General features: G+C 47.5%; 1 protein-coding gene across 1 annotated transcript in view; it reads right to left on the bottom strand.

Annotated features, from left to right (window-relative positions):
- Positions 1-17,137, bottom strand: part of STX8 (syntaxin 8) — a 135,523-nt gene that overhangs the window by 16,590 nt on the left and 101,796 nt on the right. The window contains exon 8 of the mRNA XM_075903484.2: positions 4,786-4,850. Coding sequence (XP_075759599.1) covers positions 4,786-4,850 — 65 coding nt within the window. The remainder of the gene's footprint in view (positions 1-4,785; positions 4,851-17,137) is intronic.

Here is a 17,137-nt window from a genome sequence, read left to right as displayed (position 1 = left end):
CTGCCACAGTGGGGGCCATGGCATTATAGGCCACGTCTGCCGTGCCTCTTGTCTGCAGCAGACACGAGCAGGCCTAGCTTCTCCTAGAGGCGCAGAACTCCTCCTGAGATGCTGGGGATGACCCCGACTCCAGCGACGGGGAAAACTACGGTGCCATGGAGTGGTGCTGAGGAGAGGGTGAGCAGTGTTGCTCCATCACTCGCTAGCCTCTGCAGGGGGCAGTTTCCCTTTGTGACGCAGATGCTCGCCCAGGGGATTGGGCCGTCGTTACTGTGAGGGCCCTAGCTGTCTCGAAGATGGCCGGCGTGGAAGGAAGGCCTAAATCCTCCTTCCCAGATGTCCGCCCTGAGGAGTCAACTAAAACCTCCTGCTGAGGCTGGTGTTGATGGCGCTGGCTGAGTCGGAGCTGGAGAAGTACGTCCCAATGCGGGAACATCCTGCTGGTGCCGCTGCCTTCCACGGCTTTCGTGGGAGCGTGACAACTGGCGGTCTTCCTTCTGTTGTGCAGCTCCGGCCAATCGGAAGGCTTTCATGGTGCTGAGGGTCCCCGGAACACGAGTCCTTTCTCCGTGTTGCAAGTTCTCTTCTGAGGCCAGTGCACTCTGCCCTGAAGTGCTGGGTTTGGGACTGGACGCCAGCTGGGGACGAAAGGCTGATTCCATGAGTAGTTTCAGACTAAAGTCTCTCTCCTTCTTAGTTCTTGGACAGAAGCCTCTGCAGGTTTTGCACTTCTCAGCCTACGCCAAACACTTGAAACAGCAGTCTGAGTCTCCTTTTGGCATAGGCATCAGATACGACCCACGTGACTTGCATGCTTGAGACAGAGGCATGTCCCAGTCCCCAGGAAGGGAAAAGTGGTGGGGGAACCCCAATTAAAACGTAACTAAGAACTACTGAAATGTCCTAATAATAAGTTTTCAACTATTTATAGACATGGTAGAAAGGGACCACTTGGGGAACGCTTGGTGTAGCAAGAGAAGAGGTCTGTCAATGACTGTCGATGGTGGTAAAGAAATAAGCTGGCATGTACCTACACATACACTGCCATAAAGGTGCAACTCTAGGGGACTCCACCTGGCTTGATGGGTACCACCAGGGGATAAACCTTTCGATGACTGCACATGCAGCACGCACCCTCCCCTCCCCACTTGGAATCTACAAGAGCAAGCATCTGCCGAACAATAGGAGTGTTTGAAAATGGGACACAGATTCCTAAGGAACTTCATTTTTTTTAAATTAATAATATCTGAGATTTACATACAGACAACGAAACTTCCACTGTCTCCATCGGAGGAGAACAGGGAATGGAAAAGAAGGAAAGAATATTTTATGATTAGTTCCTTATGGCGCATACATTCTTGAAGCATATTTCTTACACTCCCTGGAACACTTGTGCATTCTTGATTGCAAGATGGCAATAAGTGATTTCCTTTAAAAGCGCGGTCTTTTATTAGGATCCGAAAACTATCCTGAGAGCCGAGCTTTGCTTCGCTCTCACGATGCTTCACTCTCACTCTTTCTTGGAGTGGCACCATCATCCCAATGTGTTACATTTCAAAGACAGCAATAAACATTTCAGCATGGTCTATTCAATTCACTTCATAATATCGTGCATTTCTATTATAGCCCCAATAGCACCATAAATCACCTGTGCACAGATTAAACGGGAAATTCCAGCTCAAAAAGAGTGTGGGGTTTTTCTTTATAAAAAAAACAACAGAAATGGGTGCAAAATGCAGTGAAAAATGGAACGACTCTGGCAATCTCAAATACGGAGCTATTAGCAGGACCCATAAAATGTCAAATGAACAAGTTCAGAAAACTGCTCCGGAATATCTGTACGAGGAAAACCTACCAGAAAGGAAAACACTCTTTGGTGTACTGCATGGAGAAGGAAACACATTCATAATATCTAATCAAACACTGCAGAAGAGGATTAATTATACCCAATGCATCTAAATCAGCTAACCACGTCCACTTTTGCATAGTGATCGCTTTCATTTTTTGTTCACTCAAGGTCTGCATTGCTGTTGGAACGTTACAGCCTTGAGTTGTTTCCCTTTGCAATTTTCCAGGGTTTGTAGCAGAACTACCCATTTGCTGGTGCGCTGAATATGCAACTAGTGCAGCTAAAACATTACTCATGTTACTATGTCGGCTCTGGGAAAAGGAGCTTTTCCATTAGAAGTAGCCACGTGGCTATTGTCGAGAAGTAGGTGGTAGAGTGGAGATGGGTTCTGGCATCCACTTCTGATTTGAAGATGTAGTGAAGATGGGACAAATTATTTTTTCTCCCTCTGGGATTTCAGAAGTCACGGTAAACTAAATTGTGCTTGCACTTGGGCTTAGTTTGGTCATGGTTATAGCTAGACATACACTTCTTGTTGTCTGCCTACTGCTGTCTCATACAGTAAGATTTCTGCAGGCAGCCGTGTGGTGTGCAACCCACTTGCTACTAAGGATGTTAAGGATTCGTCGACTAGTCAACTATCCGATAAGCAAATGCTTATCGACAGGATAGTCAATTAGTTGCTTCCCCACCTCCCCCTTGCTGCTTCTATCAGATAGAGGCAGCAAGACAGGGGAAAGGAGGAGGGAGGTACTTCAAAGCAGCAGCGCTGCACGGAGGTCCGAGCCAACTCCAAGCTCTTGAGCATTTCAAAGCGGAAGCGCCTGCGTGGAGCCCGGAGTCAGCAGGACTTCCTGCTGGCCCTGGGCTCCACGCAGGGTTCCAACTTAGAAATGCACAAAAGCCCCCACTGGTTGCACGCCACACGGCTGCCTGCAGAAATTCCATCGACTACTCGATTAGTAAATTAATCGCTAGTTAATATCCCCACTTGGTACTAGATAGGTTTACCACCAACCCATGTCCTTCTCCCTGAAGAAGTCAAGAGCACACACATACTCCCTAGAACTCTTACCCCTCTGTTGTATGTCTCATGCAGCAGAGAACTTGCCTGAAGAGCCGATGGTTACTTTCCGACATCTTGTTCTACCAAAGTTTGTTATTTATTAAATGAGGTATCCACAAAACATGCAATCCAGAAGAGTCTGATACACAAATGGCAGGACTCTGTGGCCTGGTGGTGGAAGGGCATCCTTGGACTGGGGACTGCAAGAGACAGCCCCGACTGGGTCATGATAGTCATGCTCAGGCTCAGCACAAGTGTTAACTGACTTCAGTGAGACGACACCAGCACAGGCAATCACATGCATGAGTAAGTATAGAATCATAGAACTGAAGAGACCTCAGAAGGTCGTCAAGTCCAGCCCCCTGCTCTAGGCAGGACCAATTCAAACTAAATCAATCCGGCCAGGGCTTTATCAAGCCGAGACTTAAATACCTCTAGGGATGGAGACTCCACTACTTCCCTAAGTAACCCATTCCAGTGCTTCACCACCCTCCTAATATCCAACCTGGACTTCTCCCACCACAACTTGAGACCATTGCTCCTTGTTCTACCATCTGTCACTACTGAGAACAGCCTCTCTCCATCCTCTTTGGAACCTCCCTTCAGGAAGTTGAAGGCTGCTATCAAATCCCCCCTCACTCTTCGCTTCTGCAGACTAAACAGACCCAAGTCCCTCAGCCTCTCCTCATAGGTCATATGCTCCAGCCCCCTAATCATTGTGGTTGCCCTCCGCTGGACCCTCTCCAATGCGTCCACGTCCTTTTTGTAGTGGGGGGCCCAAAACTGGACACAATACTCCAGATGTGGCCTCACCAAAGCTGAATAAAGGGGAATAATGACATCTCTGGATCTGCTAGCAGTGCTCCTCTTAATGCAACCTAATATGCCATTAGCCTTCTTAGCTATAAGGGCACACTGTTGACTCATATCCAGCTTCTCATCCACTGTAACCCCCAGGTCCCTTTCTGCAGAACTACTACTTAGCTGGTTGGTCCCCAGCTTGTAACTATGCTTGGGATTCTTCCGTCCCAAGTGCAGGACTCTACACTTGTCCTTGTTGAACCTCATCAGATTTCTTGTGGGCCAATCCTCCAATTTGTCTAAGTCATTCTGGACCCTATCTCTGCCCTTAAGCATATCTACCTCTCCCCCCAGCTTAGTGTCATCTGCAAACTTGCTGAGGGTGCAATCCATCCCCTCATCCAGGTCATTCATAAAGATATTGAACAAAACCGGTCCTAGAACCGAACCTTGGGGCACTCCACTAGAAACCGTCCACCATCCTGACATCGAGCTGTTGATCACTACCCGCTGGGCCCGGCCTTCTAGCCATCTTTCTATCCATCTTACCGTCCATTTATCCCATCCACATTCCCTTAACTTGCTGGCAAGAATATTGTGGGAGACCGTATCAAAAGCCTTGCTAAAGTCAAGGTATAACATCCACTGACTTCCCCATGTCCACCGAGCCAGTTACCTCATCATAGAAGCTAATCAGATTGGTCAGGCACGACTTGCCCTTTGTGAATCCATGCTGACTATTCCTAATCACTTTCCTCTCATCTAAGTGCCTCAAAATGGATTCCTTAAGGATCCCTTCCATGATTTTTCCAGGAACCGAGGTAAGACTGACCGGCCTATAGTTCCCTGGATCGTCCTTCTTCCCTTTTTTGAAGATGGGCACTACATTTGCCTTTTTCCAATCATCCGAGATTTCTCCCGATCTCCACGACTTTTCAAAGATAAGAGCCAAAGGCTCTTCAATGACATTTGCCAACTCCCTCAGTACCCTCGGATGCACTAAGTCCGGACCCATGGATTTATGTACGTTTAGCTTTTATAAATAGTTCCTAATCTGTTCTTCACCCACCACGGGCTGTCCATCTTCATCCCATCTTGTGTCACTTAGCGCAGAAGTCCATGAGCCGACCTTATCTGTGAATACAGAGGCAAAGAACGCATTGAGTACTTCAGCTTTCCCCACATCATCTGTCACTAGGTTACCTCCTTCATCCATTAGGGGCCGCACACCCTCTCTGATCACCTTCTTCTTGTTAACATGCCTGTAGAAACCTTTCTTGTTACCCTTCACATCCTTAGCCAGTCGCAATTCCATTTGTGCTTTCGCCTTCCTGATAACCCCCTGGCATTCTCAAGTTATACCTTTAAACTCCTCCCTGGTCATTTGTCCAAGTTTCCTGAGCTAGGACCTTAGAGAAAGAAAGCACTTTCTGGTAAAGGCAGTGGACTGGGCACTATATCTGGTCACTCAATATCTGGTTCTGTCTCAGACGCCAGGGCAGATTCAGGGGAAGTCACTCAGTCTCTTTGTGCCTCAGTTTTTCTCTCTGTAGAATGGAGATAATAGTTCCTTTGTTCACAAGTCGGTTACGTGACCACAGGCACGCAGATACCACAGTGATGGGGGGCATTTCTTCATCTCCAGTTGGCCAGTCCAACAGCCAGCTTGCCTAGTGGTTAGGCAATGGCACCACAGTCTGCTTGTGCTGGAGGGGGCCCTGACAGGTCACACACGACAAGCCTCAGCTCCTCCTACATCCCCCTTCTTCCCTTTGGGTGCTGTCATGACAGAAGGGACCAAGGGGAGCAGGTCCTCTCACTCTGCTGCCTCCTCATGCAGAACCTCAGAAAGTGGCCCACGCAGTGGCCCACCTCAAGTTACACTCCCTTGGGACATGTCCTACCAGGCTGTGGCTCCTCCATTCGCAGTGTGGGCACCTTCTTAATAGAACCAGCTTAGTCTGCCAAGGGGACAACCTGTTCTTGAGGGACTCTTGTGGGCATCCAGCTCAAAAGGGAGGTGAGCTGGGCGATTCAGATCACCACTTCGGGAGCAGCCCCACCAACGGGGTAGTGGAGCCGTCTTCTAACAGCTCCAGGGTCAGCATCACTCCCTGGTGCAGCCTGTAACTCCTTTGACCCCGCCCCCAGGTTACTTGTGCCCTTTAAACTGCCCTTCACATGAAGCAAGCCCTGTAGCTGCTTAGGGGCAGGGCCTCCCTCGCCTAGCACTGTCCCATGCCTTGCTCTGGTTTGCTGTGGGGAGCATGATGTGAGTGAGCCGGATGTCCACGTTTCATGGGTGTGGCCAAGTTTCCTGCAGTCCCATAAAGCTTGTTTACAGCCACCCGTCCTGGCTCTCAGTGTTCTGTGCTGTTATTTAGCTCTAATTTACCCCAAAAAGTCCTCTAACAGCCCAGCAAGCAGTGGCAGTGTGGGTAATGCTGCTAGGCAATATTGACCTCCTGTAGTCCAGAAAATTCTCTCCTTTGGAACCGGTTAGGTCCTGAGGACTCCGGACCAGAGAGGTTCAACCTGTACAATGAAGAGACATGTATGCTGCCTGAAAGCTTAAGGAAGGTGTGCTGTGCTATTAAGAAACATTTTCTATAAACTATACCTCAAGATCAATTCCTTCATAGGCTAGTATCAGGCAAGCAAATGTTATTTTAATTGCCTCACAGGTACATGTCTACTTGTTCAATACTTCATATTCTGATTTCAGACCTGAAACAAGGTGTTCTGAGTGGAAAGTTTGAATTTCTTTTAATACTGCTTAAAAAAGTCAACACCTGTTCTAACCATCTACTACAGTCTAATCAAGCAGCACCTGCATTCAGTTTTTATAGACAATGGTACGGTGTTCTTAGGTTTCATGCCTTAAGCATTTAGTAGTTTTATATGAAATTTTACGAGCATCAAGCAGCACAGAAAGCTGCATAATCCTTCCAATGCATGCTCACATTCACACAGGCATGGAGCTACTGGGATGAAGCTCTCTCAAATATTTTAGGAAGATTTAAACAAGATGGACTTTGATAAGGTTAACACTACAGTGGAGAAAGATTTATTATCTCACAAATATGATGGCAGAAACAACTGCAAGAGAGCTTTCGTCATGTGCCTCAGAAATTTAAATACAATTTACCCACTGCTAAGAAATCTCAAAATACGTTAGATACAAAATTTGGCTAGACAAGGAAAAGTTATTTCCCTAACTTTTCCTGAAACTTTACTATTTGTACATTTGTTTGTGTGCGCAGACACACAGCACTTTTGTTAAGAAAATGGTTTAATTCAAACAGGAAAATATTTTTAGAAAAGTGATTTTTTTGGCAAGCATATAATATTGCGGAAAACACGAATTAAATATTTATTATTAATGTCACTTACAGCTGTTAATAAGAAACAAGCCTTCTAAAAGTGCCAATGGAAAGAGACTGGGTGAGACACCAGATAATTCAAAAATAGCCTCCAACCAATTAACATAGAATTGTGATGTGCAATTACATTCACATTTCACAATCAATTTTTAAAAGTCCCACGAGTAACTGAGTCTGAAGAATAAAAGGATGATAAAACACCACCGCTCAGGAGCAATTAAAACCCCTTGTTCATCTAGACCAAGCAGGGAATTAAGTCCTTCCTGAACTCTTGAAGTTTCCTGTTAAGAGAAGTTTCTCCGTTCCTTCCCCCCCGCCAGCCAAAAAAAGGCAGAGGAAAGGCATGTGTCAGAGCTCACACACACATCTGCATCTTTGATTCCTAAACACTGGTGCACAACACACAGTTGTTTTGATTCTGGAAGACCGCTCTGTCTCCCGTGTTGGGGTGGCTAATTTTTTTTAATGCCCTGTCTTGAGCGGTGCCAAAACTGTAAAATTTATGCAAGTACTGGGCAAGAGGTTTGCTCTCATTTTGCAAAAATAAAGTACTAGAAAGACAAAATTATGTGAGAATTTTTTTATCTCGATACTTTTCTAAACCTTCCTACATTTATAGGCTCCTAGCTGTGGTCTCTGCCTTCACTATCACACATGACAACAATAAGCTGCCTCAGCAGCTGGTAAATAAATGTCTTAAAGAAAATTTAGTTACGAACAAAGAGCAAGGAAAAAAAGCTGACTGGGTGACATGAGGAATGCAAGGCTGAACGGATGTACCCATAGTGGTGAATGTGGTATTTGTTGCAGATTGATACAGGGAAACCCCTCTATGCTCACTGACCACTGGAAACTTAACAGAGTAGTAAAAACAGAAGGAGAACAGCATATGGCAAGAAGGTTTGAAACCATGTCTTCATATATATTGCATCAGTTCTCATGCCCTGAAATATGTCCACCTTTATAGTATTACTCTTCTCATGATGCCATAGGTGCATAGGTTCATAGATAAGTAAAATAAGGAAGCTTGGATAGCAAATGCACCCATTATAAAACAAAAACTGATCAGTAGAAAAATATTTTGAGATTAAATTGAATTGCATAGCTCACTGAATTTCCCCTTGAATCTGGTTCTGTAGAAATGTTTTGATAGTTTATTCCCCTTGCCCCGCCACGAAAAAAAAAATAGTAAAGAGGCATATAAATCGTTGTGGCTCATTTGTCTGAATTTTACCGCTTCCTCTGAACTTAGGACATTCCACATGCTTTTCTAGTACCACTGTTTTTATAGTATTACCAGAAGTGTCCATTATTAATCACCTTGCCACTAAAGAGTCTCTCTGGAGCATTTGCTTATTATAGATTTTTTCAATCTGTTTCAGTTTACTCTTAATTTATTAAAAGCTCACCCAAGGCTACTACATTCAAAAAGAACTTCTGCCTCTGCAGGACACCGGCGAGAGAGGAGGGTTTTCCTATTACTTAGGTTTATTTAGACAATCTCTCCCAGTTTTCCTCCACTCCCCAAATATGAAAGAATCCCTGGGTTCTGCCTTGTCTTGCTCTAGAAATATGTCTGCACATTTAAGGATTTGTGGCTTGGAATGCTTCCTTTTAAGGTGACATTAAAATTCACATTACTATCTGAATCTGGATGTTTGCGAGAAATTCTTTATGGGCTGGATCCTGCAAAATACAGATATTTATAGGCTTGTTCATGTACTTATGGGCTTTGCAAGATCGAGGATGGACAGAGCCTTTACGATGTACAATGCAGCTCCAAGTATATGGGGCTGCAGCTTGTGAACTCTTCTGTTTAATTATATTTAGGACATTGAGACCAACTGGTTAATAAACAGAGTAACATTCTGTAAAGCAAGATTTCCCACTAAAGGAAAACTCAACGTTGTATGTATTATTCATTCGTTACCGTCATACCTCAATGAGCTGAGCCCTCACCAGGCTGGCAAGGCAGAAGGAGAGATGAAAACATTGAGGTTGTTAAGCTGCTTGGGATTTTTCTTCTCACCTGGGAGCAGGGGAGGGAGGGGTTTGGTTTGGTTTTTTGCTTTTTACTTGCATGTGGCCCTCGACTGATTTTTCTGTGGGTCACACACCTGACCGAAAAAGGTCCCCGCCTTGGGTCAAACCCACCCAAGACAGATTCCAGTGAAGACGCTTCCACCGTGCTACCGTCCTGCTGCTCTCACAGTTGGAAACTTTGGTCTGAGATTGAATCAAAACTGGCCAGGCTGTAGCCTGAACCCAAGTGCCTCTTGTCCTGCCCTTTGTGGCACAAGAGCAGCTCTTCCCCTTTTCACGGCAGCTTTTCAAGAATCTGAGGATTTTCCTACCCCCATAATCTCTTTTCCCAACTAACCATGCCCAGCGCATTCAGCCTGTTCTCCTGCGGTTTGCACATCATCCCTGTCATCACCTCTGGCAGCATCTCCTCTGCATTAGCAACCAAAACTGGACACCGCTCCGGCGGAGGCCTGACCAGCACCAAGACGAGCAGTAAGACTGCCTCCCATGATTTGCATGCTGGGCCTCTGGGAACGCAACTGGGAATTCATTTCTCTTTTTGCAACAGCATCATATGCTAAAGTTGTGATCCACTGCAACACCTAGATCCTTGGGCTGCTGCCAAGCTAGCTACCTCCCACTCTGGATTCATACATTTGGGCGTAGCACCTTACACTTTGTTGAATTGCATGCTATTGTCTACAAGCCAGTTCTTGTAACTAACCAAGATCCCTCCGAATTTAGGTCTATCCTGCAAGTCACTGATCCTTCATGTCATTAAGAAAGATGGTAATCAACAGTTGACCAAGTGGAACCCCACCTGAGACGTCCCTCCAATCCAACGTCACTGGTTACTCGTTGTGTTTTTTAATTAATTACTTAACGGTAGTTCTGTCGAGCCTGCATGTCTCCAGTTCACGCAGCAGAATGTCCCGTGGGGGACAGCACACAGAGCTAGGATGGGTATAAATAGCAGTGTAGATGGTGGGGCACTGCGTAGGGGAGGACAGTGGAGTGCCCTACATGCCTGAACCCCAGGCATGTAACCTCCATGGCTCTCTACACACCCAGCAGTAGCTCCCACGTCTACGCTGTGGTCCGGAGCAGTGCAGTAGGGACAGGCTCCAGCAGCTCCCCTGTCCAAGTTCCTCTCTGCTGCAGGAAAAGGCTCTGACAGAGGGAAGGCAGAGGCCAATGGCTCCAGTGGCATCCTCTCCCTTCAACCACACCCCACCAGATCTTTTTGCTGTCGCATGCAGCTGCAAAGCGCAGAGAGTGTGGACACTGCCCGCCTTTCACTGCAGCTTGTAGGCACATGGGCCTGACATACCACTGCAACCGTGGAAAAGGGCTTAAGACTGATAACAGGGTGGCGGCAGGCATGCCACCTCTTAGCTAGAGGGGACAGCAGCCCCTCTTCGCTACTTTAGCATTGTGTGTGACTGACCTGCAAAGGTTCAGAGCGTAAGAACGGCCAGACTGGGTCAGACCAAAGGTCCATGTAGCCCAGTGTCCTGTCTGCTGACAACGGCCAATGCCAGAAGCCCCAGAGTTATTCCACCCGTCGCCCATTTCCAGCTTCTGGCAAACAGAGGCTAGGGACACCATTCCTGCCCATCCTGGCTAATAGTCATTGATGGACCTATAATCCCTGAATCTATCTAGTTCTTTTTTGAACCCTGTTAAAGTCCTGGTCTTCACAACATCCTCTGGCAAGGAGTTCCACAAGTTAATTGCAGGCAAATAATGTCCAGGAGTAAGCAGATACCAGTCCTTTGTTGCTGACCTCACAATCTGCCTGCCTATTCCATCACCAATGGTCCCTATTGAACAGGCTGTAGATTAGGCAAGGCCTCCATGGCAGCCAGCCTATCGTGTTGGGGCCTTCGTGACAGCCCTTTTGTGCAGCTGCAGCGCAACACACACAGATGATGACGCATACTGTTGATGAATGCCTGCTGACTAGCTTCAGCAGTGGCCTGGAAGAATTGCATCACATCACTGAAGATGCCACTGCTTGACCAGATGACTATGCACACACTAAATAACAAAACAAGCTAAGCTAATGACAGTATGGACTGCATTGCCAGTTTCAAATGTGTTTTTTTTTCAGGTCAGAAGAATGCTGACTGCAATATGAGGCCTTCAAGGAAGCCGGGAACCTGCTCTACCACAGGGAAAAATATGGTGGATATCAAAGTTTCAAGTAATTGAACAAATATGGTGTTTTGCTTTGTAGAATAGTCAAAAAGATCACTAGTGCCACCATTTAAAAAAGCAATGTTGTTTTCATGACTTCGAGGAGGACTCTCCTATCTGCAGGGCAGTAACTCAAGCCAGATGGTGCAAGTCTGAAGGAGTTTCACATATAAAACCAAAGTTAAACATCTTTTCAAATGAAAACAACAGATTCTTTTTGGTGCATTCTCCAGGTGCGACTCCAGCTATAAAATACGGGGAGGAGGGGAATTAATTCCTGTACTCAGATTATATAAAAACACATTTTAAAATGATACTTCAGATTTACTGTTCCCGTTATTGTTCCCCTGTATTGCCTGTGATTACTGAAGCTCTATCTACATTTCGAGACAGGACACTATGAAAAGAACCTAAAAAGTTCGCACAAGGGGAACCTAAAAAAAGTTTAAGAGTCAACACTTTGGATGGGATGTCAATTTTTTAAAAAGCAAAGTGGCAATCCATTTGCTCACGAGCAGCAGTCATTTTTTGACATTCTTGGGGGACCTTAAAGAGCTTTTCAGTAAGCTCCACAGCCAGGTAACTTCCTTTGGTCTAAGTCTGTAGCTGACCATCGTGCAGCAGACTCTACCTGCAAATCCAAATGGCTAAAAGGAGACTGTTTTTGCCCTCCAGATCAGAGGTTTTCAAAATTTCGACATTGTGGGCCACGGACACAGCTCTCGATGTGGGCTGCAGATGCGCAATATATCTGATCTGTATGGTCCAGAGGACGTCACGTGGGCCACAGTTGTGTGCTGACTGGGCGCAGGTGGCCATGAGTTGAGACCCACTGCCCCAGACTGATTTTGGCAGGGAAAACACCTTTAGGCAAGGCACACATTTAACAGTTTAGCTTTCCGAACACATGGTGTGGCCTATGATAGTACCCCACACTAAAGGTTGCTTTTAAGTCCCCTTCCTCACTTAACCTGCCAGTGAACATGGGAAACCATTAGCTCAAGCTGCTACAATTAACTCACCGCTTCCCCTTCAAAGGCTTACACAATCCAGAGCTACTTGTCATGCAAACAACCTGGGAGACTCATTCTCTTTGCAGTGTGAAAGGGGGGTAAATTAGTGAGTTAAGTAGATTACTGGAGAAGGAGTCACACTCAGCCACCTTATGAGATGATTAGACCCTGGGAAATTCATACTGCAAATCCCTAGGCCCTGACAGTGCACATTCATTACCAGTCTGTGGACAATCTGCAATCAAGAACTTCTCTGGCACCATTAAATATTCCTTTTCCAATGGGCTCATTTAACTTTTCAAAGAGTGGATACGTTTTAATTTTGCAAGGGAGAGTGCTCCAGCAGCGAAGCAAGTACACGCTCAGCAGCGCACCACTAAAACAGCCATCTTCGTAAAAAAAAAATCCGTAATTTTCTAACTATAAATTCTATCAATGCCAAATACATACAAATGGAGCATAAGGCAACCGACTCCCTCTGGGCACAATGGGACATGTCTCTGTGACTCAGACATAGAGGAAAGCAGTCATCTCTGAAAAGAGCTGCTGTTGTATAGTCAGGTGCATTTAATAAATAGCGTGCACTAGAGGAACTTTCCATTTAACCAGGAGAAAAGTTACGGCTGTGGCAAGAATGCAAGTTGCTCTAGTGGAAAGGGAAAATGGCACATGTGTTTGACGTCTGTTGCATTACATAGGAAGTTATGAGAAAGAGTCGTACGCCAGCGGTAGAAGACAAACATGCAGCCCATGTTCTGTTGTGGCCACACCCTTTATGAATGAAAAGGATGGCTGAGAAAAACAGCCCAGAAGTTCCAGTCAATGAGGTTTTATTTATTTAAGGGATAGGACTTTCTTAGCTAGAAGTCTCCATTTTTCCTCCTGCCACATTACTGTATATGCTAGCCACCTGTTCTTCGATAACCTTTGGGCTTCCCAGTTTTGGGGCCATTGCGTAAATCAAAGAGAAAGAGAAAAACCCAAAGTGTGAACCACATGGCACATGCAAGACAGCACAATCTTGAACTCTCTCTCTGGTCACCAGAGGCAGGATAGGCATTTTAACAAATCTTTTTTAAATGAATGAAAAGCACCTGAGATGAGAAAGAAGCAGATCGGAGGCTGCCACACTGGGAGAGTTGCTGAAAGGGAATTCCAACACCAAAGTCTTATTCAATCACAATAACTCAGCTTTACCCTCTAGGTCAGTGGCAGCCTCCTTCCCTCTCAGCCTGCCCAAGGATAACACTGAAATGATTTCAAAAGTACAACCCCTGTGCAGCCCGACAGACCAGGGAACCAGGCCACTGAACTGGTGAACAGGGCTAATCTCCGTTGGACAGCCGCAGGAGGAGGAGTGTTTCCGTATGGTCCGTTCAATGTCTAAGGCTGACGTTAACGAGGAGAAGCGGTGTCGGGGCACATCATGCAGGTAGGAATATTGGGGACCACCTGGAAGAACGTTAGGGTTATCAATCCTAGGGATAAACCAGCCCAGCGGGATCTAGAAGCAACTACATGGGTTAGAGGTTTCTTTTTAACAAACTCTTCAACTGTGTGGATGAATTTCTAAAGTCATTTTTTTCAATGAGAACTGCTGCTGAATCTAGCACTTCCCTTGCTCTCCTGGGGACCATGCTCATCTGGGCTGTCATCCCCGCACGCCAATCCACGGCAATCCCTCTTCCTATCTGCATACAAAGCCAGCTAATCCAAGCACAGAGCATCTCAACGGTCCTATGACATGGGAGAAGTAATGCTAATTGAGCATCACAAGCATCATCTGGAGACAGGACACTCACCTCAGAGGCCCAACAAGCTTCTGGGAGGGGAGCAATGTTCCCTCTCATCTTGTCCATCCATGTGCGGAATAATGTTCTGTATGTGCACCGAGGCACGTGCATGAGTAGAAACACAAACCATGCTGAGGGCGCCCTGCCGACCACCGGGGAGGCCTTGGAATCTCTCCTGAGGGGCCACACATGCACAGTAGGGATGTTACATATCAGTTAATTGAATAATCAATTCACCTCATGAATGCGTGTACTCTATATCAGTAACCGGTAAGCTTTTGCTTCTTGGTCCATCGATTACACTAATCTATCCTACCAGCCACCAGATAGCAGAGCAACGTGAAGGATTTAAAACCCTACCTGTGGGGACTTCTTTGTAGCCTAACCCAAGGCTGGTTTTTTAAAATCTCTGCCACAGTAACAGCTCAAGGCTGCTGGTAGTAACAGTGATTGGCTGGGCCCCTGGTGCACAGATCTTCAAAACACACACTGCAGGTAACCCTCCCTGTGGCAGTTTACAACCTCTTTTTCCAGCCTTCATACAAGATGCAGGAACAGAAAAGGAATCTGTCCCTTCCCATGATATATTTTTTGTTCCTGAGCGACTCTGATGCTGCGAAGCATGCGGTGCTGCCAAGGCAGAATTCTTTCAGAGCTAGGGAGTAGTAGCCCAGGCTAATTTCATAAATCTTCTCCTCGCAGCTTAGCTCAGACACAAAGCACACTGGCTTCCTGTCCTCTTCCAAGAGTCAGACGCTGGCTACTCACGGTGTAGTCACCGCAAAGTGCTTACGCTGAATTGGTGCCGTTCGGGCTTTGTGGATCCAGCTGGGAATGGCAAGCGGAGAGGCGGGGTGAGCTTTGTTATTTTCAGAGCATCACAGGGAGGATTTTGCCCACTTGTGACCAATGCAATTATTCTTATGGAGGCTCTGACATGCGATGGGGCAGGCTTTGCTTTTGCTGAGATCCCAACAGGACCAGGCAAGTAGGGATTTACTCTCGCTAGGATTGAACTGGTCACTGCTAAGAAGTTATTTCAAAAATGGGAATACAGGCTTCTCTAACATGAACATGTCCTCTCACAGGCCGTCTGTGCTGGGGCTAGCAGGAAAGGTGGGTTCTAAGCCGTACTAAGTGGGAAAGGGCTTTGGTGCTGGGCATCATGGTGACCATGGCACATGATGGCGGCAGGTGCCTATGAAGACCACTCTAAGCACACACTGCACCCCACTTCAACTCTTTCCTTGCCTTGGCGAGACCTTCCTGCTCTCTGGGCGGAGGCAGACACAGGCCTCTTGGGATGACCTGGGAAAGGGGTGCAAGCTGGAGGGGCACCTGGAATTCCAACAGGCTCGGCGGGGGTAGGAGAGGCAGGACGAAGCGATGGTGGAGGCTCAGCACAGCTGAAGGACAAGGGAGCAGGAGCTGTTTGAACAGTTGCTCTCTCTGATGACCAGCAAGCTCGGGACACAAGTGTCTGCACCAGCACTGCTGCCAGCGGACTCTCCTCTATGCTACCAGGCCCTGTGGCTATGGGACAATCCCGAAATGGGTTGGGTAATGAGCGAGTCCTAGGAGGGAAGTGTGCAGGAGCAGAAACACCCCAACGCCTGTGGGGAAAGGAGGCGAGGCTATGCCAAGAGTTTGCAAGTCCGCGGCCAATGCGGTAAGCACGCATAGGGTGGTATCGCTATCTGTTTTCACGCACACCGCGCCTCTCGGTGTTGGTACTGTGCGTACGTAGGTTTTACTTACACAGCTGGGCTGACTGTATTTGCTCTTCACACAGTATTTTGTGTTACGGCATTGGGCACGCCTGCATCCCAATGGCTTTGTAAGCAGCATCGCCCAACCTTCAGCTGGCCAGATGCACATTGTACCGTTGTCCTACAACTGCTCGGTAAGTAATTCAACCTTCTGCCTGGCTTGTCTCCCCTACAGTTCAAGAGGCACAGACATTCCACTGACAGCCATATTACAAGGAAGGTAGAAGGTCCCTTCTTCTCCCAATAGGTGAACTCAAGATTTGCTGGACCCCTGACACCATGCCCTCTGCTAGACCATGGCACACAGCTAACTTGCAGCCAAAACGGCCTCCCAACCTCCAGCACTCCTGCACCAACACCGGCCTTGCAAGCTGGTAACAGCAAGAGCTCCAATGACGGCGACCTTCCTTGTGAGAAAATACTGGAGACAATGGCCATCCCAGATCTGAGTAACAATTAGTCCCACCCCTCTGTGCTTGTGATCTTGTGCCATAACCACCTGCCAGCATAGGGCAGAGGCCCCAAACTATGAGGAGCACCTGCCTAGGGGCGCACAGAGAACATTTGGGAGGGTGCCATGCTCCTGGCCCTGCCCCCACCTTGGCTGCAGCTCTGCTCTGGCACCACCCACAAATTCAGTTGGTTCCCAGGTTGAGGATGGGCCAAGAGCGCAGCTGCACTGAGTTGTGGGCCCAGCTGTCAGCCCCCATCCTGGCCTGGCTGCCGCTCCGCCCTGCCCCCAGAGTTGGTGCCTGGCCACAGTTCCAGCCCTGACTTGCTTCAAGCCCCTGGTCTACCTCCAGTTGCAGCCCAGTATCTGTAACCTTACCCCTTCCATGGAGTCGGGGCCCTACTCCTAGCCCCAGTGGGGTGGGGACGAGGTAAACAGGGGTACAACCGTTAAAAGTCTGGGGATCACTGGCACGGGGGAATCCAAAGCAGCAGCAACCTGCATGAGCTGGCTCCCCTCTGAGAAGTCAGCATCCAGCCGGCAGGATCGCCTCGCAGAGAACCGCCCCTGCCATTGGGAGGGCTGCAGGTTGCTGTGTGAACAGTGCAGTCACAAGCTGAAACGGGACCCGCTGGGCTGACCCAGCGCTCGCAGAGGCGGACCAGACAGAAGCGAGGGCTGCCCCTTGCAAGGAAGCACTCTTTGCCTTTTGGCTTTAGACACAGACACCCAGAGAAGCGGCCCCGGGGCAATACAGAGTCAGTATCACAGTCCAAGAATTAGCCACA

This window comes from Pelodiscus sinensis, chromosome 20 (genome assembly GCF_052426305.1).
Source record: "Pelodiscus sinensis isolate ZL-2025 chromosome 20, ASM5242630v1, whole genome shotgun sequence".
Classification (NCBI taxonomy): Eukaryota; Metazoa; Chordata; order Testudines; family Trionychidae; genus Pelodiscus; species Pelodiscus sinensis.
The sequence above is the reverse complement of the archived record's forward strand: the minus strand, read 5'-3'. Positions and strand labels throughout refer to the sequence as shown.